Here is a 23,225-nt window from a genome sequence, read left to right as displayed (position 1 = left end):
TACAAGAATCAAGAGAAGCATTGAAAGGTAAACAGGAAAGAAAAATCATAAGGGACTTACTAAAGTTGAACCATTTTGTTTACATTCCTACATGGAAAGATGATGTGTGTAATTCATGAGACCTTTCTCGGTATTATGGTTGCTGAAGGGAATATACATATATATAGAAAGAAGGCACAGGGTGAGTTGAATATGAAGGGATGATATCTAAAAAAATAAAATTAAGGGGTGAGACAGGAATATATTGGGAGAAGGAGAAAGGGAGAAATAGAATGGGGTAAATTATCTAACATAAAAGCGGCAAGAGAAAGCAGTTCTTTTGGAAGGGAAGAGGGGCGGGTAAAAGGGAATGAGTGAATCTTGATCTCATTGGATTTGACTTAAGGAGAGAATAACATACACATTCAACTGGGTATCTTACCCTACATTAAAGTAGGGGGAAGGGGATAAGAGGGGAGGGCAGATTGGGGGAGGAGGTAGTCAAAAGCAAACACTTTTGAAAAGGGACAGGGTCAAGGGAGAAAATTGAATAAAGAGGGACAGGACAGGATGGAGGGACATATAGTTAGTCATTCACAATATGACTATTATGGAAGTGTTTTGCATAATGATACATGTGTGGCCTATGTTAAGTTGCTTGTCTTCTCAAGGAGGGTGGGTGGAGAGGGAAGAAGGGAGAGAATTTGGAACTCAAAGTTCTAAAAAACAGTGCTCAAAAAAAGTTGTTTTTACATGCAACTGGGAAATAAGATATACTTGCAATGGGGTATAGAAATCTATCTTCCCCTACAAGAAAGCAAGGGGAAAAGGGATAAGGAGGGGGAGTGGGGTGACAGAAGGGAGGGCTGACTGGGGAATGGGGCAATCAGAATATATGCCTTCTTGAAGTAGGGGGGAGGGTAGAAATTGGGAAAAAATTTGTAACTCAAAATCTCGTGGAAATCAACGTTGAAAACTAAAAATTTTAAATAAGAAAAATAAGAAAAAAAAGAAAAGAAAAAGAAAGGGACATGAGGAGGCTTCTGTACTAGCACTAGGCATAGAATCCAGTGTCATGTAGCAGTTTTGTCACCCACTACCCAATGGTGGAAAGGAGTAGTTGAAAGAGAGCAGGGGTACCACCTGAGTAAGGACAAAAGCACAAGGAAGCAGGAAACAGAGTTCTTTCTGGATCACCCCATATCGGAGACATCAAAATCTTCTGAGTCCCCAGAATAAGCAAAATCAAGAAGTAGGCTGAAGAAATGATCAAAAAAATCTGAGTATAAAAGCCTATTATGGTGACAGGGAAGCTCAAGACTCAAATTCAGGAGAATACAATGACTTGAAAACATCTACAAAGACAGCCTCAAATTAAAAAAAAGTACAGATTGGACACAAGATCAATAAGTATTTATAGAAAACCTTAAGAAAGAGGGTTTTTACTAAAAAAAAATTAGAAACAGCTAAAAAGAGTAACTATTTTATTTTGTTTTATTTTTTAATTTAATTTATTTAATATATTTAGTTTTCAGCATTGATTTTCACAAGAGTTTGAATTACAAATTTTCTCCCCATTTCTACCCTCCCCCCACTCCAAGATGGTGTATATTGTGGTTGCCCCATTCCCCAGTCAGCCCTCCCATCTGTCACCCCACTCCCCTCCCATCTCCCTTTCCCTTCTTCTCTTGTAGGACAAGATAAATTTCTATGCCCCATTGCCTGTTTATCTTATTTCCTAGTTGCATGAAAAACTTTTTTTTTGTTGTTGTTTTTGAACGTCTTTTTTTAAAACTTTGAGTTCCAAATTCTCTCCTCTCTTCCCTCCCTGCCCACCCTCCCTAAGAAGGCAAGCAGTTCAACATAGGCCACGTGCGTATCCTTATGTAAAACCCTTCCACAATACTCATGTCGTGAAAGATTAACTATGTTTTGCTCCTTCCTAACCTATCCCCCTTTATTGAATTTTCTCCCGTGACCCTGTCCCTTTTTGAAAGAGTTTGGTTTTGATTACCTCATCCCCCTGTCTGCCCTCCCTTCTATTGTCCCCCATTTTTTTTATCTTCTTCCTCCTTCTTTCCTGTGGGGTAAGATACCCAATTGAGTGTGTATGGTATTCCCTCCTAAGGCAAATCCAATGAGAGCAAGATTTACTCATTCCTCTTCACCTGCCCCCTCTTCCCTTCCTAGAGAACCACTTTTTCTTACCACTTTTATGCGAGATAATTTACCCCATTCTATGTCTCCCTTTCTCCCTCTCTCAATATATTCCTCTCTTATCCCTTAATTTGATTTTATTTTTTTAGATATCATCCCTTCATATTCAACTCACCCTGTGCTCTCTGCATATATATATATATGTATATATATATACACACAAATATACCTACATATATACATACATAGACACACACATATACATGTATACATATATATATATACATATTCCTTTCAGCTACTATGATATTGAGGTCTCATAAATCATACACATCATCTTTCCATGTAGGAATGTAAACAAAACAGTTCAACTTTAGTAAGACCCTTATGATTTCTCTTTCTTGTTTACCTTTTCATGCTTCTCTTGATTCTTGTGTTTGAAAGTCAAATTTTCTATTCAGCTCTGGTCTTTTCACTGAGAAAGCTTGAAAGTCCTCTATTTTATAGAAAGTCCATATTTTTTTATTTTTTTCTTATTTGTAGTTTACAAGACACATTTCTACATAATTTTGAGTTACAGACTTTCTCCCCTCCCTCCCCAAGACGGCATGGAATCTCATATGACCACCACGTATAACTTCGCATTGAATTAATTTATACACTAGTCAAGTTGTGGAGAAGAATTATGACCAATGAAATGAATCATGAGAAAGAAGAAACGGAACCAAAAAAAACCAAACCCAAAAACAAAAACAAAAGAGAAGAAAAAAAGGCGAGCATGAAGTATGCCTCAATCTGCATTCAAACTTCATAGTTCTTTCTCTGGATGTAGATAGCATTCTCCATCATGAGTCCTTTGGAGTTGTCCTTGTACCTTGTGCTGCTGAGAAGAGCGGAGTCTGTCAGGGTTGGTCCTCACCGAATCCATATATCTGTGGTTGTGTACAATGTTTTCCTGGCTCTGCTCTGCTCACTCAGCATTATGTTGTGTAGGTTTTTCCAGGTTGTTACGAAGTCCATATCATCCCCATTTCTTATGGCACAATTGTATTCCATTACCTTCATATACCACAGCTGGTTCAGCCATTCCCCAATTGATGGGCATCCCTTTGATTTCCAATTCTTGGCTACCACAAAAAGAGCTGCTGTAAATATTTTTGTACATATGAGTCCTTTTCCCACTTGTGTGATTTCTTTGGGATACAACCCTAGAAGTGGTATTGCTGGGTCAAAGGGTATGAACATTCCTGTGGCCCTTTGGGCGTAGTTCCAAATTACTCTCCAAAATGGCTGGATCATCTCACAACTCCACCAGCAATGTAACAATGTTCCAATTTTCCCACATTCTCTCCAGCATTTATCATTTTCATGTTTTGTTATTTTAGCCAATCTGACAGGAGAGATGTGGTATCTAAGAGTTGTTTTGATTTGCATTTCTCTAATCAGTAGTGATTTTGAGCATTTTTTCATATGCCTATAGATAGCTTTAATTTCTTCCTCTGAAAACTACCTGTTCATATCCTTTGACCATTTCTCAATTGGGGAATGGCTTGTATTCCTATATATTTGGCTCAGTTCCCTGTATATTTTAGAAATGAGGCTTTTATCAGAGACACTAGTTGTAAAGATTTTCTCCCAAATTTCTGCTTCCCTCCTAATTTTTGTTGCATTGGCTTTTTTTGTACAAAAACATTTCAATTTAACATAATCAAAATTATCCATTTTGCATTTTGTAATGCTCTCTATTTCTTGTTGGGTCATGAATTCTTTTCTTTTCCATAAATCTGATAAGTAAACTATTCCTTGCTCTCCCAAATTACTTACAGTATCAGCCTTTACTCCGAAATCATGAACCCATTTTGACTTTATTTTGGTATATGGTGTAAGATATTGGTCTATGCTCAGTTTCTGTCCTACCATTTTCCAATTTTCCCAACAGTTTTTGTGAAATAGTGAATTATTCGCCCAGAAGCTGGCCTCTTTGGGTTTATCAAAGAGTAGATTGCTATAGTTGTTGACTTCTCCATCTTGTATTCCTATCTTATTCCACTGATCCACACCTCTGTTTCTTAGCCAGCACCAGGTAGTTTTGATGACTGCTGCTCTATAGTACAGTTTAATATCTGGTATGGCTAGGCCACCTTCTCTAGCATTTCTTTTCATTAATACCCTAGATATTCTAGACCTCTTGTTTTTCCAGATGAATTTTGTTATTATTTTGTCCAGTTCAGTAAAATAATTTTTTGGTAGTTCGATTGGTGTGGCACTGAATAGATAGATTAATTCAGGTAAAATTGTCATTTTTATTATATTAGTTCAGCCTAGCTGTGAGCAACTGATATTTTTCCATTTATTTAGATCTGACTGTATTCAGGTGAAAAGTGTTTCATAGTTATGTTCATATAGGCCCTGGGTTTGTCTTTGCAAATAGACTCCCAAATATTTTATAGTGTCCACCATAACTTTGAATGGAATTTCTCTTTCTATCTCTTGCTGTTGGGTTTTGTCAGTAATGTATTGGAATGCTGAGGATTTCTGTGGGTTTATTTTATATCCGGCAACTTTGCTAAAGTTGTTTATTATTTCAAGTAGTTTTTTACTTGATTCTCTAAATAAATCATCATATCATCTGCAAAAAGTGATAATTTAGTTTCTTCTTTTCCTATTTTAATTCCTTCAATTTCTTTTTCTTCTCTTATTGCTACAGCTAACGTTTCTAGTACCAAATTGAACAGTAGGGGTGATAATGGACATCCTTGTTTCACCCCTGATCTTATTGGGAATGCATCTAGCTTATCCCCATTACAAATAATGCTTGTTGATGGTTTTAGGTAGATGCTATTTATAATTTTAAGGAAGGTTCCATTTATTCCTATGCTTTCTAGTGTTTTTTAATAGGAATGGGTGTTGTATTTTGTCAAAGGTTTTTTATGCATCTATTGAGATGATCATATGGTTTTGTTGTTGATATGGTCAATTATGCTAATAGTTTTCCTCATATTGAACCAGCCTTGCATTCCTGGAATAAATCCTACCTGCTCATAGTGTATTATTTTCATGATAAGTTGCTGCAATCTTTTTGCTAATATTTTATTTAAAATTTTTGCATCAATATTCATTAGAGAAATTGTTCTATAATTTTCTTTATCTGTTTTGACTCTACCTGGTTTGGATATTAGTACCATATTTGTGTCATAAAAAGAATTTGGTAGGACTCCTTCTTCACCTATTTTCCCAAATAATCTGCAAAGTATTGGAATTAGTTGTTCGTTAAATGTTTGATAGAATTCACATGTAAAACCATCTGACCCTGGAGATTTTTTCCTAGGGAGTTCATTGATGGCATGCTCAATTTCTTTTTCTGAGATGGGGTGATTTAGAAATTTTACTTCCTTCTCTGTTAGCCTGGGCAGTTTATGTTTTTGTAGATATTCATCCATATCTCTAAGGTTGTCAAATTTATGGGCATACAATTGGGCAAAATCATTACTAATTATTGTTTTGATTTCCTATTCATTAGAGGTGAACTCACCCTTTTCTTTTTTGATACTGGTAATTTGATTTTCTTCTTTCTTTTTTTAATTAAATTGACCAAAGGTTTATTAATTTTATTGTTTTTTTTTTCATAAAACCAACTCTGTTTTATTTATTAATTCAATAGTTTTCTTGGTTTCAATTTTATTAATCTCTCCTTTGATTTTCAGTATTTCTAATTTGGTATTTAATTGAGGATTTTCAATTTGCTCTTTTTCTTGCTTTTTCAGCTGTATGCCCAGATTGTTTATCTTCTTTTCCCCCATTTTATTCATGTAAGCATTTAGAGATATAAAGCTTCCCCTAAGAACTGCTTTTGCTGCATCCCATAAGTTTTGGTATGTTGTTTCATTATTGTCATCCTCTTGAATGAAGTTATTAATTGTTTCTCTGATTTGTTCTTTGGCACACTCATTCTTTAGAATTAGTTTATTTAGTTTCCAATTAATTTTTAGCTTATTTTTCCATGGTGCTTTGTTACAAATAATTCTTATTGTATCATGATCTGAAATGTGAGCTTTGACTACTTCTGCCTTTCTGCACTGGATTGTGAGGTTTTTATGCCCTAGTACATGGTCAAGTTTTGAGTATGTGCCATGTACCACTGAGAAGAAAGTATATTCCTTTTTATCCCCATTCAGTTTTCTCCAGAGGTCTATCATACCTGCCTTTTCTAAAATTCTGTTTACCTCCTTAACTTCTTTCTTATTTATTTTGAGGTTAGATTTATCAAGTTCAGAAAGGGGGAGGTTAAGGTCTCCCAATATTATAGTTTTGCTGTCTATTTCTTCCTGTAACTCCCTTAACCTCTCCTCTAAGAATTTGTATGCCTTACCACTTGGTGCATATATGTTAAACAATGATATTGCTTCATTGTTTATGGTGCCTTTTAGCAAGATATAATGTCCTTCCTTATCTGTTTTAATTAAATCTATCTTTACTTTTGCTTTGTCTGAGATTAGGATTGCTACACCTGCTTCTTTTACTTTAGCTGAGGTGCAATATATTTTACTCCAGCCTTTTACCTTTACCCTGTGCGTATCCCCCTGTTTCAAATGTGTTTCTTCTAAACAGCATATTGTAGGATTATGGTTTTTAATCCATTCTGCTACCAGCTTCTATTTTATGAGAGAGTTCATCTCATTCATGTTCAGAGTTATGATTTCTATCTGTGTCTTTTTCTCCATCCTATTTCCCCCTGTTTATGCTTTTATTTCTCCCTTTCCCCTTCTCCTCAACAAAGTTTTGCTTTTGACCACTGCCTTCCTCAGTTTACCCTCTCTCTTTATTCCCCTCCCTTATCTTACCATTTCCCACTTGCTACTTCTCCCCTCCCTTCTGACCACCCCCCTCCCTTTTTTCCCTCCTTCCCCTCCTACTTCCCATAGGTCAAGTTAGATTTCTAAACTTATCAGAGTATGTTATTCCCTTCTTGAACCAGATCAGATGACAGTGAAGCTCAACTACTGCTCTTCTCCCTCCTTTCTTTCCCTCTACTATAATATGTTTTTGTGCCTATTCATTTGGTGTAATTTACCTTCTTCTACTACCTTCTTACCACTTCTCTCATAGCCCTCCCTTTACATCTCTTACTTATGTTTTTTTTATCTTTACATCAGTTATACAGGCATTCACAATCTATGTGTATCCCTTTCAATTGTCATAGTAGCTGTACCATTCTCAAGACTGACATATATATGTATATATATAAAACATACATAAGATGATATAGTCCCACATAAAGATACAAACAACCTGCCCTTATTGGTTAATAAGGTTTGTGGGGGTTTTCCCCCTGATTACCTATTTATGTCTCTCTTGAGTTTTGTATTTGGAGATCAAATTCTCCATTGAGTTCTGGCCTTTTCATCAGGAAGGTCTTGAATTCCCTTATATCATTGAATGTCCATCTCTTTGCCTGAAAAATTCTGCTTAGTTTTGCTGGGTAGTTGATCCTTGGTTGCAGTCCCAGCTCCTTTGCCCTTCAGAATATCATATTCCAATTTCTCCTGTCTTTTAATGTGGAAACTGAGAGATCCTGCGTGATTGTGACTGTAGTTCCACGATATTTGAATTGCTTCTTTTTGGCTGCTTGCAGTATTTTCTCCTTCAGTGTATAGTTCTGAAATTTGGCTATAATATTTCTTGGTGTTTTAAGTTTGGGATCTCTTTCAGGGGGTGATTGGTGAATTCTTTCAATGACTATTTTGCCCTCTGGTTCTAGGACCTCTGGGCAGTTGTCTTTGATAATTTCTTCGAAGATATTGTCAAGGCTCTTTTTTTCATCGTGGATTTCCAGTAGACCAATAACTCTTAAATTGTCTCTCCTGGATCTATTTTCCAGGTCAGTTGTTTTCCCAATCAGATATTTCACATTTTTTCTATTTTTTCATTCTTTACATTTTGTTTTACTACTTCTTGGTGCCTCACAGATTCATTAACTTCCACTTGCTCAACTCTAATTTTTAACGAGTTAGTGTTTTCATTTTGCTTTTGAGTCTCCTTTTCCAATTGGTTGATTTTGCCTCTCAGCATTTTCTCTCTCTAGATTCTGAATCTCCATGGCCATTTCGCCAATCTTATTCTTTAGGGACTTTTCCATTTTTGCCATGTTTTCTTTTACCTCCCTAATTTGGTTTTTAAAATCCTCCTTTAGCTCTTCCAGCAATGCTTTTTGGGCTGGAGTCCAGTTCACATGATCTTTTGATGTATCAGATGTATCTATAGTGTCATTGCTGTCCTCTTCCAAATTGGTATTTTGATCACTCCTGTCTCCATAAAAAGAATTGGTGGTCCTCGGTTTTTTTGTGTTCTTCACGTTGGTTTGCCTTTTCCTGGCTTTACAACAAGTTTCTGCCTTTGGGGCTCAGGGCTCTCTGTCCCAGCTTTCTTATTCTAGGGGTTGTGAGTCTAGAATTATAGCCTTCAGTTTCCTGAGGTGTGGGGGAGGGGTCTGGCTCCCTGACGTCTCACTCCCTATGGGTGCTGTCCAGCACTGTTGCTCTTCAGCAATGGTCTCAGCTGTTTGTTGTTTGAGCTGATGTCTGGCACTTCCCCTGGGGGAGCAAGATTACGACTGGGGTCCTGGTGTTGACCCCTGCCATCTCTGCGCCTCTGGGACTAATGAACTTCTGCTATTTAACCACTGAAGCCCCACTTCTTTCTCCTCTGTTCCAGCATTCTTTTTTATCCCCCGAGGAATTCTCTGGGTGGGGGGGGGAGGGATTAGAGCTATTTACCTAGCCATTTTGTCTCCTGGAACTTCAAGAAGCCGAGTCTCTGGGCTGCAAGCATCAGGAGTTGATGTTTCCCTGCCGGTGGCATTGCCCTACCTCTCATTGCTTCCACAGACTGCCATCCTGTGTTTGGAAGCCTGGGGATCTCCACTGGTTTCGGGTGCCCAGCTTTCCCCCAGCCTGTCTCCCACGTGGCTTTCCCGGCTGGCCGCTTCCACTTTGGTCTGAAGCAGCTCCGTGCAGAGCACTCTCCAAGCCTACAGATTCATGCCTTCGGCCTTTCAGTCTCTCCCAGCTTGGAAATTTGCCCCACGCAGACTGCTCGTGGTTTCTAACTCTCTCAAATCTGCTCAAATTCACTTCTTTATAGGAATCTGACAGACCTTGTGAGAGAGCTCCGGTAAGATGTTGTTTTCATGCGGCCATCTTGGCTCCACCCCACAAAAGTCCATATTTTGCCTCGGAGCATGATACTCAATTTTGTTGGGTAGGTGATTCTTGGTTTTAATCCTAGCTCCATTGACCTCCGGAATATTATGTTCCAAGCCCTTTGGTCCCTTAATGTGGAAGCTGCCAGATCCTGTGTCATCCTGATTTTTTTTCCACAATACTCAAATTGTTTCTTTCTGGCTGCTTGCAGTATTTTCTCCTTGACCTGGGAGCTCTGGAATTTGGCGACAATGTTCCTAGGAGTTTCTTTTTGGGATCTATTTGAGGAGGCGATCGGTGGATTCTTTCAATTTCTATTTTACCCGCTGGCTCTACAATATCAGGGCAGTTCTCCTTGATAAGTTCTTGAAAGATGATATCTAGGCTCTTTTTTTTGATCATGGCTTTCAGGTAGTCCAATAATTTTTAAATTATCTGTCCCGGATCTATATTCTAGGTCAGTGGTTTTTCCAATGAGATATTTCACATTGTCTTCCATTTTTTCATTCCTTTAATAATTCCTATAATATCTTGATTTCTCATAAAGTCACTAGCTTCCACTTGCTCCAGTCTAATTTTTAAGGTAGCATTTTCTTCAATGGTCTTTTGGACCTCCTTTTCCATTTGGGCAATTCTGCCTTTCAAGGCATCCTTCTCCTCAAGAGTAACTATTTTATACAAGAGAGGTGCAAGAAGAAGAATGGATACAGAGGATTTAGACAGGGGAGGAGGGTGGGTAGTTCTGATAACCTACTTTCATCAGAAATGGGTTTAAGAGGGAACAATACATATATATTTAGAAGAGTATTAAACTCTTCTAAATTTAGAAGAAATAAAATGGTAGGGGTGTAGTGAGGGGGAAGAGGACAAGGGAGGGATTAGGACAAGGGAAGGATTTTTAGAGGGGAGAATGAGGGAATAGGTAAATGGAGTTTAGATTAGTGGGAATGGGAGGATAGGGGAGGGATTCTTAGAGGGGGGAAGGCAAGGAATAGGAATGTGATATAGTGAGTAGAAGTAAAATAGAAGAGACAGGCAGGATAGGAAACAAAATAAAAGTACAAACATAAAAAACAAAGATCAGGAGTAAATTATGTTTGGGAAAGTATATGTCTGTAGACACATGTATTTATTTATAATGTATGTATATATCTGTGTATGTATATATCTGTATGTGTATGTATATATCAAGAAATAGCTAAATTATATTGTAGCCTTCTGGGGAGTGGGGGAGGGGAAAAAAGAACAAAGTTAAAAAGTGCACAGCAGAGAACAAAAGAAAACACAAGAAAGCAAAGAAAAGATGGACAATTCCCAATGCAAGGTATATTATTTATCATACAGGCTTTCTTGAAATGAAAATTTATTGTTACATATTTTGAATCCTCTCCTATGTTCTGCTATGCACATGACATGCTTTTTTTCTCTCTTTATATTTAAGTTTCAATATTTAAGTTCACAATATGTTTTTGTTTCTTTCGTCTATTTTGTATTTGTGTTCAGGTAAAATAAAATTTAAATAAAAGAAGAAAGAGGTTTTTTAAGCAAAACAATTATCTAAAAATTTTAATGAGTGGTAGAGAGAAAATTGGGAAAAGAAATGAGTTACACAAGAAAATTATGAAATTAACAACATGGCAAAAGAGCCACAAAAATGTTGAAGAAAATATTTTCTTTTAAATCAGAATTGGTCAAATGCTAAAAGAGGTACGAAACATCACTGAATGAAATAATTCCTAAATGAGCAAGTGGAAGATAATGATTCCATTAGACATTAAGAAACAATGAAACAATGTCAAAAGACTATTAAAAAGAATAAAATGTCAACTATCTCATAGGAAAAACAAACTTACCAGAAAAACGGATCGAAGAGAGATGAATTAAGAATTTTTGGTGTGCCTGAAAGCCAATACAGGGACAAAATCCTTAACATAATATTTCAAGAAATCATAAAGGAAAATTAACAAGATATCTTGGAGCAGAGGGCAAAGTAGAAATTGAAAAAATAACCTCTTATCCTAAAAGAAATTACAACATGAAAACTCTTAGGTATGTTATAGTCAAAATCCAGAATTCTTAGGTCAAGGAATAAATATTGCAAGTATTCATAAAGAAAAAAAGATCAAAATATAGTAAAGCTTAAGTCAGGATCACACAAGATTTAGCAGTTACCACTATAAAGGCTTAGAGGGTTTAGAATATGATACTCTGGAAACCAAAGGAGCTAGGATTACAACCAAGAATATCTTACTAGCAAAACTGAGTATATAACCCTATGGGGGAAAAATGAACACTTAATGAACTAGAGAAATTTTTGAATTCAATAAACATTTCTTAATTAAAATCATGCAAGTCTATTTTTTAAAAAAGAATATGAGCTTCTTGAGGGCAGAGACCATCTCAATTTTCTTTTTATATCCCCCAAGCTTACTGTACTGCTTGACTTATAAGAGGTGATTAATAAATACCTTTTTCATTCATTTATAGGCCCAGTGTACTAGCCTGCCAAAATCATTTTGGACCTTCACTCTCATTTACTGTGTTACCTATACTTTCTGTCTTCATGTTACCTGACCATTTGGGTGGGGGCGTTCTTTGTAAAACCTATCTACCTTCCCATTCTCTGCAATAGATGTTGGAGCATAAACTTCAATTATTTCAGTAGTGATTCTCTTTGAAAAGGGTTACTATGTGCACTGCAATTTGAAATGACCAATAATCTAATGAAATGGCTTTTCTTCTTGCTTTTGACTGCATGACAAGACCATCTCTTGTTTGTGTCTCCCAAGTCAATCCTGTGAGCTATTTCTGTTTAGCTGCAACTCCCTTTTATCTTCTGGTTTCATTTATTATTTTTAAAAAAGGTGAAGTCTGTTCAGATTTAATTCTTTGAGTGCTGTGGCCTCTCCATGGTCACTGAACGAAAATCTTACACTTAGAGGACTCAATGACTAGTTAACATTTGTAGGAGGTCCAAGAATTGTGCAATTCTGAGCACCCTCTATCCTTTTTCTGTCATATCATTTCAGAAGTCAAAGACAGTCACATGGAAGCAAAGACCATTTTCTCTATTTTTCTTGGTTTCATGTGTTGCCACGGCTTAAGGATTTGTTGCCAAATGCACCCTTTCCTGCTTATGTGTCTTTTCATACTTAACTAGATATGGCTTGTAGTCAGGTTGTATTCAAAGCCTTTCCAATATGGTAGATTGTGAAGCTGCCAGTACTTCTTCAATGGAATTCCTATTCAAGAACTCTGGAGTACCTCTACCTCATGATGAGGCATTGGAGTATGACTTTGTGAAGGCTATTAGGAGCTTTACATGTACTTATGATTAAATGACTATATTGAATTTGGAATCAGAAAGATCCCTGGACATGGTCATTTCCTAACTGTGTGATTTGAAGTGATTCACTTCTCTTTTTTGGGCCTCAGTTTCTTCATCTGTAACATTAAAGGAGTATAAAGCAAAGAGATTAAAGAAAGAACAAATGGAATCTCTGTATGTATTAATATGTATGTGTGGAGAGAGGGAGGAAGGAAGGAAGGGGGAGAGAGAGAGAGAGGGAGAGAGACAGAAAGAGAGAGAGAGATAGAGAGAGAGAGAGAGAGAGAGAGAGAGAGAGAGAGAGAGAGAGAGAGCAGCTCTTTTTGTTTTAACAAGGAAATTAAAGATATGGGTATGCCCCTCTGTTGAGACAGACTAAACAAATGTGGTATAAGAATGTAATGGAATACTATTGGGGCATAAGAAATAATGGAAAGAGCAGCTTCAGAAAAACCTGGGAAGATTTATATGAACTGAAGCAGAATTAAATGAGGAGAACCAAAACAATAATTTATTCAAAAATAACAATGAAATAACAAACAAATTTGAAAGGTTTACAAATTCTGGTCAAACTAATGGACTTCTGGTGGAGTTGTGAAAACTGGTCCAACGATTCTGGAGAGCTATTTAGAACTATGCTCAAAGAACTATAAAACCTAGCATAATCTTTGACCCAGCAATACCACTGTGATATGTGTGTCCAGAGAGATTTTTTTAAAAGTTAAAGTATCTATGTGTACAAAAATATGTATAGCAGCTCTTTTGGTGGTGGTAAAGTATTGGAAATTGAGGGGATGTCCATCAATTGGGGAATGGCTGAACAAATTGTGGTATATGATTGCGATGGAATTCTATTGTGCTGTAAGAAATGATGAGAAGGATGCTTTCAAAAAAACCTGGAAAGACTTGCATGAACTGATGAAAAGTGAAGTGAGTAGAACCAGGAGAATATTGTACACAATAACAGCAATATTGTAGGATTAACTACTGCAAATGACTTAGCTATCTGACCAGTACAAAAATGTTACACAATTCCAAAGAACTTATGATGAAAAATGCTATCCATCTCCAGAGAAAGAACTAATGGGATCTGAATATAGATAAAAGCATTCTTTTAAATTTTTTTCTTCTTTTTTTTTCTTTGGTCTGTTTCTTCTTTCACAACATGACTGCACATGTATAACATATCAAATTGCTTGTATTCTCAATGAAGGTGTAGGGGAAGCAGGGAGGAAGTGAATTTGGAACTCAAAATTTTAAACAACAAATGTTAAAATTTGCTTTTATGTGTAATTTGAAATTTTTTTTAAAGAATTCTAGTCAGAGATATGATCGACCATAATTCCACAGAATTGTTAATGAAGCATGCTACCCACCTACTGACAGAGAGGTCTCAAGATGCCGAATAGGTCATAAATTTTTAGACACGTCCAATGTGTAAATTTGTTTTGTTTGACTTCGCATATTTGTTATAAGTTTTGTTTTTCTTTTCTTTTGGATGGCACTGGTGCAAGGGAGAGAAAAAAAGTACTTACTAAATGAAAAAAAGAATTATGTTAAAAATAAATAAAAGAGAGATAGTATAATGGATGATCTCTGCATTACTTTCCAGCTCTGACATAATGTGATTCCTGAATTCATATTCACCTCTATTATTATTTCTCTTATCTAGCGGTTTCCAAAGCCATTTTATACATTGCTGCAGCGACTACACCATCAGTGTGTGCTATGTCAGGTATGATATTAATGCTTCTGTTTTAGCCATAATTCAGTGCAAGTGAAATAACTGGTAGTAAGATGGAGGGGATGTGGGATAGGATAGAAACAAGTCAGAAACCCTTTAAGAGTCAGTGTTCCATGGGAGAAGGGCCCTGAAGGTGAGATTATAACAATTTTCCTTCAAAACTTGAGCTAACCATATATAAGACTATAGTAGCCACAGTCACACATGGTATGATTTGAAGCACCCACATACTCTCTCTGTCTCCCATTTTCCCTAACAACCAATCAGAGTATCTAAAACTTTCAGCATAAGAGGCTCTTCTTGGGGGTTAAGACATTATCTCTATAGATTGTTACCTGGAAAGGCATCACACACTATGATATTCTCAGAGACTACAACAATATAAACATTTAAAGTCAATATGAAGAGGCAAGAAATATCTTGTCAATTCCAATTGTCCATATTGGTACCATAATATCAAAATTAAATGACAAAGCGTGCTTTTCTGTTAACAAATCAACAAACTTAACTGGTCTGGGGATGTGTTTGGGTGTTTATTGGGAAGTATAGCATAAAAAGTACAAACTAATATCTTTTATATGGTAAGTATGAAATCCTACTACAGGTGATCCTAGGAGATATAAATAGTAACCAGATTAGTTAGAGCTCTGCCACAGCCCTCCCCAGGTAGACTCCCATGCTTTAGACTTTGTCTCTTCAACCTTGAGAAGAGAAGACCTAGGAGTGAGATGTGGCATGATCATTGTCTTCAGACATTTGAAATCTTCCTGTATGGAATAGGGATGTGACATTCCATATACTTCCAGAGGGAAAAACTTGGTCCAATGGGAAGAAGTTCACACTATTAGAGTGTGAGCTCCTTGAGGGCAAGGGCTGTCTTGCTGGATACATTTCACTTTATCCAGCTTATTGACTATGACTAAGACTACAGGATCATAGATTTACAGATAGAGTAAACATTAGTAGTCATCTAGTCCAACTCCTTCATTTTAACAGGTAAATAAACCAAGACCCAAAAAAGTTAAATGACTTGCCCAAGGTTGCACAGGTAATGGAATAACCAGTAATTGAGGCCAAGTCTTCTGACTTGAAAGTCATTATTCTTTCCACTCTGCCACAGGATAGTTGTTAGAGGTTTAGGGGAAGCAAATTGATCATAAAATTATGGACTTAGAGCTGGAAGGGACCTCATAACCCATCTAGTCCATCCCCTCTCATATCCAGATGACTAACTTGAAGCCCAAGAGATTAAGTGATTTGCCCAAAGTCCCACAGGGGATAAGTATCAGAAGTGGGATTTGAACCTAGCTCCCCTGACACCAGAGCCAGTACTCCTTCCAGTGTACCATATTGCAGCTGGAAAAAAGAAAGAAAAAAATCGGTTACTTTATAAGTTAGTTGCCTTTCCATTACTAGAGATATTTAAGTAGAGGGTAGATAATTAGGTCAGTGATGCTTTGGAAGGCATTTATGCATGGGACAGCATTGTATTATATTAGCCTGTAAAGGCAACCACACTGGCATACCCAGGATGGCTGCTAGTGCAGGTTCTTTTATCTGCTTTACTAGGAAAGACAGCTGTTTCAGGGGTCAACACTCTTCTTTAATGACATAAAATACAAATGGAGAAAATACAGAGAAAAGAAATAAAGACCAACAGACAGAGCTCTACTGCCTGAATCAAAACAATATTGCTATATATATATATATATATATATATATATATATATATATATATATATATATATATACACACACACACATACTTTACATTCACCACTGGATCAAGAGAGCCTTTACCTCTAAGTACTTGCAGACCTCTGAAAATATAGGCTACTCAGAGGCTCCACCAGGGAATCACAAGGTCCTTCTTGTAAGCTAGCCCCCAAATCAAAAGCTCACCTCTCAGAATATATACTCTTTCAGCTAACAGGCTCAGAGCCAGAAGGCATCACAACCTTCCTGACTCAGTGCCTAATTAGCAAAAGGTGTGTCAGCCTTCCTAAAAGTAAGCAAGCTTCCCTTAATGGGCTCCACATGAGGCCTCTTCATGGGCAGGGAAGATCTAATTCCCCATTATCCTTACAGAGCCCTAAGGTACCTTTCATCTTTGAGATTCAATAAGAATTTTAGATAATTAAAGGAGCTATGTAAACCAGGACTGTTGTTTTCATGTCCTCTTTTACCTGATTAAAGTATCCTATATTCTCAATTATCCAGAAGTTTCAGTTTAGCTAATGTTTCATGCCTTTGTGTCTTCTTCTGCTTTCCAGCTGCGAATCTTCTCAGAAATTTTATAGTAACAGAAGGTGGAAATCTAAGGTGCAAGAAAATAATACATGTTATTGGGGGAAATGATGTCAAACAAACCATCTCTGAAGTCCTACAGGCATGTGAACAAATGAAATATGCATCTATTTCCCTCCCAGCCATTGGAATAGGTTTGTAGCCTCCTAGCAGAATTAATTTTTTTTTGAAATACTGAGTGTGCCCTAGACTATACATCCACTGGTAAAGCTAATCATTAAGACTGAATCTATATGAGAGTGATAGCAATGGTGTTCATCTGTTTTAGGTCTTGGCAATGTTTTTCACTCTGGTTACCATGGTGCTTGTGGGCGCTGTTGGGTTTTGCCTCTAGTCTTATGCTATGGATAAGCAAAAAGAAAAAGAGTGATAAAAAGATAAACTTTAAAGAGTAAGACTAAAAGACAAAAGATGAAGGTAAGGAAGAGACAAAAAAGGTGGAAAGAAAAGAAATCAATCCATTTCTCAGTCTATTTCGCTGTCTCTTTTTTACCTCCTTTCATTTTCTGTCTTTTCTCTCATTATCTTCTTGGCTTCCTTCTCTTCCCTTTTTCTCTCTCACATAGTTACCCTTTGGGAGAATTCACTCATTCATTCTCATTTTCAGCTTCTACCTCCTTGCAGGTGACTTCTCAATCAGCAGCTCCACCCTGCCAACACCTTCAGCCCCTAGTCTAATCTCTCCTTTATCTGTCAGACAATTCCATTTGGTGCCACCTAAAACTTTTCAGGTCACATACTAAACTTATCATCAAATCATAGACTTTTTATAGCCTGAAGAGATTATGTAGTTCCAGGCCAACCTCCTGGTTTTCAGTTGAGACCTAAAGAAGATAAACAACTTGCTTGAGATCAATTAATAATAATAATAAGATTCAACATCTCAGATTCAAATCTTCTTTTCAATTACCACATGGCCATCACCTCAGTCCCTCATCATGTCATATGTGGATTACTACAGCAATCATGTAGCTGGGCTTCTTTCCTTCCTTTACTTTTGCCTATGCATAGTTCTAGGATAATCTTTATTCTTTTGAAATAATGTTAATAACAAAGGAGAGTAATGATTTTGTATTTAATCTTTTTCTAAAAATTGAAAGGTTTTTTCCTACACAATGAACACTTTCCAATCTACACACAAGCAATCCTCCAAGCAGAGTACATTCCTAGAAAAAGAGTGTATCAGTTGTTACCAGGAAGTAAGAGTATGGACAGTATGGCACTGAGATTGACTTTATAATTGAGCAGGCTTTTGTGGGCTCCCCTTGTTGACTTTATTTACTTTTTCATTGGCACAGTGTATCTTGTTCTTCAGGCTTAGCTAGCTTTCCTCTGTCTCATCTCATACAAGTCTTCTCTCTGCTAATAATAAACTGCTTGTGGGATGGCCAAGTATTTTGCAGTTGATTTGTTTATAAAAATTTATGATTTTGATACATTTATTTTATTTTTATACATTTATTTATATAAATCTTGTGGGATAAACTTGGTGGATGAAACAGTTAAACTTTCCACATGCTCTACTTTCAACTCCCTTGTTCCCATGTGCTGGTAACATTCATGCCTTGTGCTCCACTAATGACTCCACACTGAATCACTGCTATCATCTGTCTCCTCCTTTCCTCCTTTCCTGCTTTTGAACCAAGAAGGAGGTTATCACACAATTGTGCTGACCAGGTCTGTTACAAATTTATGGTATCCAGTCTCAATGGGAACTTCACTGGAGGAAGGTAGTCATTTTATTCCTCCTTAAAAGATTGTCTTTCCCACTCACCACAGCAGCTATTTAGATGTTCTCTCTGCTCTTTAGGCCTCTCATTATACCCTTTCCCTCTGCCTCTGAGCTGAGGATCTCCCTTCCTACTTTACAGAGAGAACTGAGGCCAACTGCGAAGAGCTCCCTCTTTCACTCTGCTCTCCCTCTGACAGCTTCTTGACTTCATCTCCCACTGTTTCCTCCTTTGCTCCAGTCTCTGATAAAGAGGTGACTTTCATTCTTAAATTATAAATGGTCAAAGGAAATGAGACATCCCACAAGTCTCTTCCCACTCAGTTGTCAAAGTGATATTAAAGCCCTTCATAACCTGCCCCTTCTTATCTTTCTTGTCTTCTTGCACCTCACACCCCACCATGAACCCTGTGATCCAATGACATTGATCTTCTGCCTGTTAATTGAACAAGACATGCCATCTTCAGACTGTGGCATTTTCACTGACTGTCTCCCATGCCTAGAATGCTGTCTGTACTCATCTCTACTGCCTGGCTTCCCAAGCTAAAAATCCTGTCTTCTCAAAAAAAAAGCCTTTCTTGAAACCTCTTAATTCTTAGTTCCTTACCCCTGTTATTATCTCCAATTTATTCTGTATATTGTTTATTTATATGTGGTTGTTTCCATATTATCTCCCTTATTAGATTGTGTTCTTTTTCAGAACAAAGGACTCTCTTTGTCTCTTCATTTCTTTCTCTTCTTCTTTCTGCCTTTCTCCGGTTTTTTGGAAGCAATTGGTATTAAGTGACTTGCCCAGGGTCACACTTACTCACTGCACCACCTAGCTACAATTTTGCCTCTTTTCATAGACCCAGGGCTTAGCACAATGCCTGGCACCTAGTGGGTGCTTAATAAGTGTTAATTGACTGACTGACTGCCTGCCTTCTTCCTCTCTATCAATACCTAAGGTGTTATTGACTTTTCAGTTTTGTTTTGATCACATATCACCCTGTTTCCTCATATTGTACTTGTAGTCTGTTAAAACCAGGTACATATGAAATGTTGTATAGCTCTACCTCGTCCATCCTGTACAATGGATTTAGTAAAACTCAAATGCAGAACGCTCCATTTATCGTATTGATCCTATCTCTATAGGATCTCTGACATTTGTTCCCTTCTGCCTCCTCATAGTCATTACCGAAAGTCAGATCCTCATCATTTCTCACCTGAACTATCACACTAGTTTTCAAACTAATCTTCCCATGTCCAGCGTCTTCTCTCTTCATTTTCCACAAAGCTGACCAAATGATATTTCTAAATCTTATGATCTATGATAATAACAATACAACCATTTTTCTTCCCCACTCAAAAACCTTCGTCGTTCCCTATTAACTCTGGGATTAAATACAAATCCCTCTGCTGGGCATTTAAAGGCCTTTACATTCTAGCTTCACTCTATCTTTCTACAATGATTTCCTCTTCATACATTCTCTGTTAATGTAAATTACTTTCTGATTTCCACACATAACAATCTCTCCTCCATGTCCTTTTACAGGCTCTTGTTATGTATGGAATTCTCTCCCCTCCCCCCTGCACATTTGCTTTTTAGCATCTTTAGCTTCCATTAAGTCTCAGTTCAAGTGATATAATCTACCCAAGACCTTGTCCGATCCTTCCTGGCATTAGTACTCTCTGTCCAGATCCATTACAGCTAGGTGGCACTAGGGATAGAGCTCTGGGCTTGTAATCATGAACACTTGAGTTCAAATCATACCTCAGTCTTTGTATGCCTTTGTTTCCTCATCTATAAAATGAAGGTAATAATACTTCCCAGTAATAGGGTAATAATGCTTCCCAGAGGTATTGAGTGGCTAAAATTAAATAATATTTACAAAGCACATTATAAATCTCAAAGTGTTATGTAAATGCTACCTACTATTATTATTTGCTTTGAATATATTTTATATTTAAGCATCTATGTACTTGGCATTTTCCTAAGTAGCACAGAAACTCCTTCTGAAGACAAATACTGTTTCATTTTGAAATTTATACCCCCAGTACTTGACTCATAAAAATGCTTGTCACACTGTTGGATATGGAGCTCCCAAAGAACCTTGCACAGCTGAATGGCCAAATTGCCAATTATTATCTCCATAATAAAGTAATTCAAAGAAATTTTACGTCTGTCATTAAAAACATTGCAGAGGTTCAACACATTGGGCATTTTCTCTTCCTCACATATTTTCTAAATGGCTTTCAGAGTTCACAGGGTAAGACAGTTTACCTACAACCAAAAATCACTTACCTAAAAGGGGGTGGGGCATGAAATGACACATGAATCCAGTGAACAGTCAAGCTCAGACTTTGGATCATTCAGATTCCAGTGGCCATTGCTGATTGAGCTGTAGACTTCCAAAGGGCAGGAACTGTAGTTTCCTGTAGGACATAGAAGGGAGGGAGCTTAGTCCACAATGTCTGAGATACTGACAATGAATCCAATGGTGATCACTTATTTGGAGGAAGGAGCATCTATAGAATCAAATCTACCAACTTTTAAATGGTAGTTTGGGGCAGGGGAGGACTAGGAAAAAGGGGGAGCTTTTAGTTCTTATTGCTTTGTTCTTATCTTTTTTTATTTTGTTCTTTCAGGACAGGCCAAACAAGACCCTACTTATGTTGCTGAATCTATAATCGATGCCATTGAAGGTTTTGCACAGGGAAGGTCTGTCCAATCAGTGAAAAAAGTGAAAGTGGTCATCTTCCTGCCACAGCTACTGGAAGTGTTTCATGATGCTATGAAAAAAAGAGTGAGATCTAAGCCACCAACGTCAACCTCTGTTTTCTCTAAGAGAAAATGTAAGGCATACATTTTCTTTAAAGTGCATGTGCCTATGATTTATCTTGAAAATGTTTATGGGTACCTTCTCATGATATTATCTTTTATTTTTAAAGCATTTTTAAGTCTTACAAGCCAGCCTCCCAAAAAACAAGATAATTTGGTTCTGGAAAAAATTAAAAAATCAGCAACTTTCCAGGTGTGTGGTGAAAGCAAGGAGAATGTTGAAAGTGCTATCTCTTGGATACAAGATTTGATTTTAAAGGAACACAAAAGCTGTACTTTCACTGATGAGTCCATCCAAAACTTTGGGGAAAAAGAATACAATGAATTGAATGAGCTGCAGAAAAGGTTGAATGTCATCGTTGATATGAAACATGGAGGGTCTCAGATTGAGATCACAGGAACTACCCAAGATGTGTTCGAGGCTTCCCAGGCAATTCAAGACATGATCAAGAGAACACACTTCCATATAGGTGAGGAGTCTAAGGCTGAGGAGCTCAGGAGAACCACCACATGGCACTATAGTGCCAGAGGTCTTTCCATGCCTTTTGACAAAATAACTAATCTACATTTGGAGGATGCAAGGAAAGGAAAGAAAAATAACATTGTTGTTAAAATTGAGAATGAAAACTATACAGTAGACTTTAACACTAACCTTGCTACAAATGGAAAGGGACACAGCTTGCATGTTTATCGTATCAAAAAACCTGAAGGTAGGCTCAGTTTTACTTCGTTTCTTTTAACATTCTCTTCCTCCCCCCCCCCCCCCCACCAACTCTCCTCTCCCTTTCTGTCACTCAGCCAATAAACACTTATTAAGTGCCTGCTTTGTGTTCAGGTACTGTGCTAAGCCTCTGGGAGTACAGAGAAAGAAAAATAGACAGTTCCTTTTCTCAAAGACCTAAAAATCTAATGGGGGAACACCATGAAAATAAGAAGCTAAAATGTTAAAGTGAATAAACTGGAGATAATCAGCAGGTAGAAATCACTAGAATTAAGGGGAATCAATAAAGACTTCATAAGGAAGGGGGGATTTTAGCTGGAACTTGGAGAAAGCCAGAGAAATCGGTAGGCAGAGATGAGAAGGAAGAGAAATCCCAGGTATGGGGGACACCCAATGAAAGAGCCCTGATTGTAGTTTCTGTCTCTCTATCTTTCTCAACTTTCCCTCTCTCTCAGAACCAACTCAGTATTTATTCTGACTCTACTGTTATTTGGGGCGCTCAAGGAGAGGTGTCTAGCAGGTGATGCCCACAACATTACCAAGTTCCCAGTACCACATTAAAATGTAATTAAGAAATATTTAACAAAATTAACAAAAATACACAAAATGTAGATAACTTCAATATGTGGTTTTCTAAATCAGTACATGGCCTACAGGGATCTTTATGTATAGTTTAGTGACCCCAATTTCTATTGGAATTTAACAGCACTGATTTAGACCAAAAAGAAAAAACCCCAAACCTTCCCCTCCAACCTGTCATCCATTTGCAATTCATTCCTTGGACTCAAAACGTTGCACCTTAATAAAATACAGACACCCAAAGAGGCATAAAACTGTAATCTTTTCCAGATAAACTTAGTAAAGTGCTGCATATACAACCCTCCCCCCCCCCAAAAAAATTATAAATTAACTTTCCAGTTTGTAAACCAGTCTCTGTCCATTTCTCCTTAACTGGAATCAGTTTTGTTGATAACTACAGAGACTGATTTCTTCTGGAGGAACCTATAAAGATCAAGTTTTTGGACCTGGCCACCAAAATACAGAGCAGAACACAGGTAGAAGCATGGCTGAGTTCATCAGATTTTTTTCCAGAAGTCAAGTTTTGGCAGAGAGGCAGGAAGAGAAGGAGCATGAGCGTGCTGCTGGCTGGGTAGATAAAGAGGTGGCTGAATAATGAGGCTCTACAAGGGGAGTGTGACTTGGTAGGAAGTAATATAGTACCCTCAAAGGAGCATTAGAT

General features: G+C 37.3%; 1 protein-coding gene across 1 annotated transcript in view; it reads left to right on the top strand.

The window, feature by feature from the left end:
* Nucleotides 1–23,225, top strand: part of LOC118837662 (protein mono-ADP-ribosyltransferase PARP14-like) — an 86,964-nt gene that overhangs the window by 52,043 nt on the left and 11,696 nt on the right. Inside the window, exons 11-14 of the mRNA XM_036744671.1 lie at nucleotides 14,336–14,398; nucleotides 16,681–16,848; nucleotides 21,072–21,278; nucleotides 21,375–21,974. Coding sequence (XP_036600566.1) covers nucleotides 14,336–14,398; nucleotides 16,681–16,848; nucleotides 21,072–21,278; nucleotides 21,375–21,974 — 1,038 coding nt within the window. The remainder of the gene's footprint in view (nucleotides 1–14,335; nucleotides 14,399–16,680; nucleotides 16,849–21,071; nucleotides 21,279–21,374; nucleotides 21,975–23,225) is intronic.

The sequence above is a fragment of the Trichosurus vulpecula genome, chromosome 2 (assembly GCF_011100635.1).
Source record: "Trichosurus vulpecula isolate mTriVul1 chromosome 2, mTriVul1.pri, whole genome shotgun sequence".
NCBI classification, from domain to species: domain Eukaryota; kingdom Metazoa; phylum Chordata; class Mammalia; order Diprotodontia; family Phalangeridae; genus Trichosurus; species Trichosurus vulpecula.
Note: the sequence above shows the minus strand (reverse complement) of the source record. Positions and strands in the feature narration are given on the sequence as shown.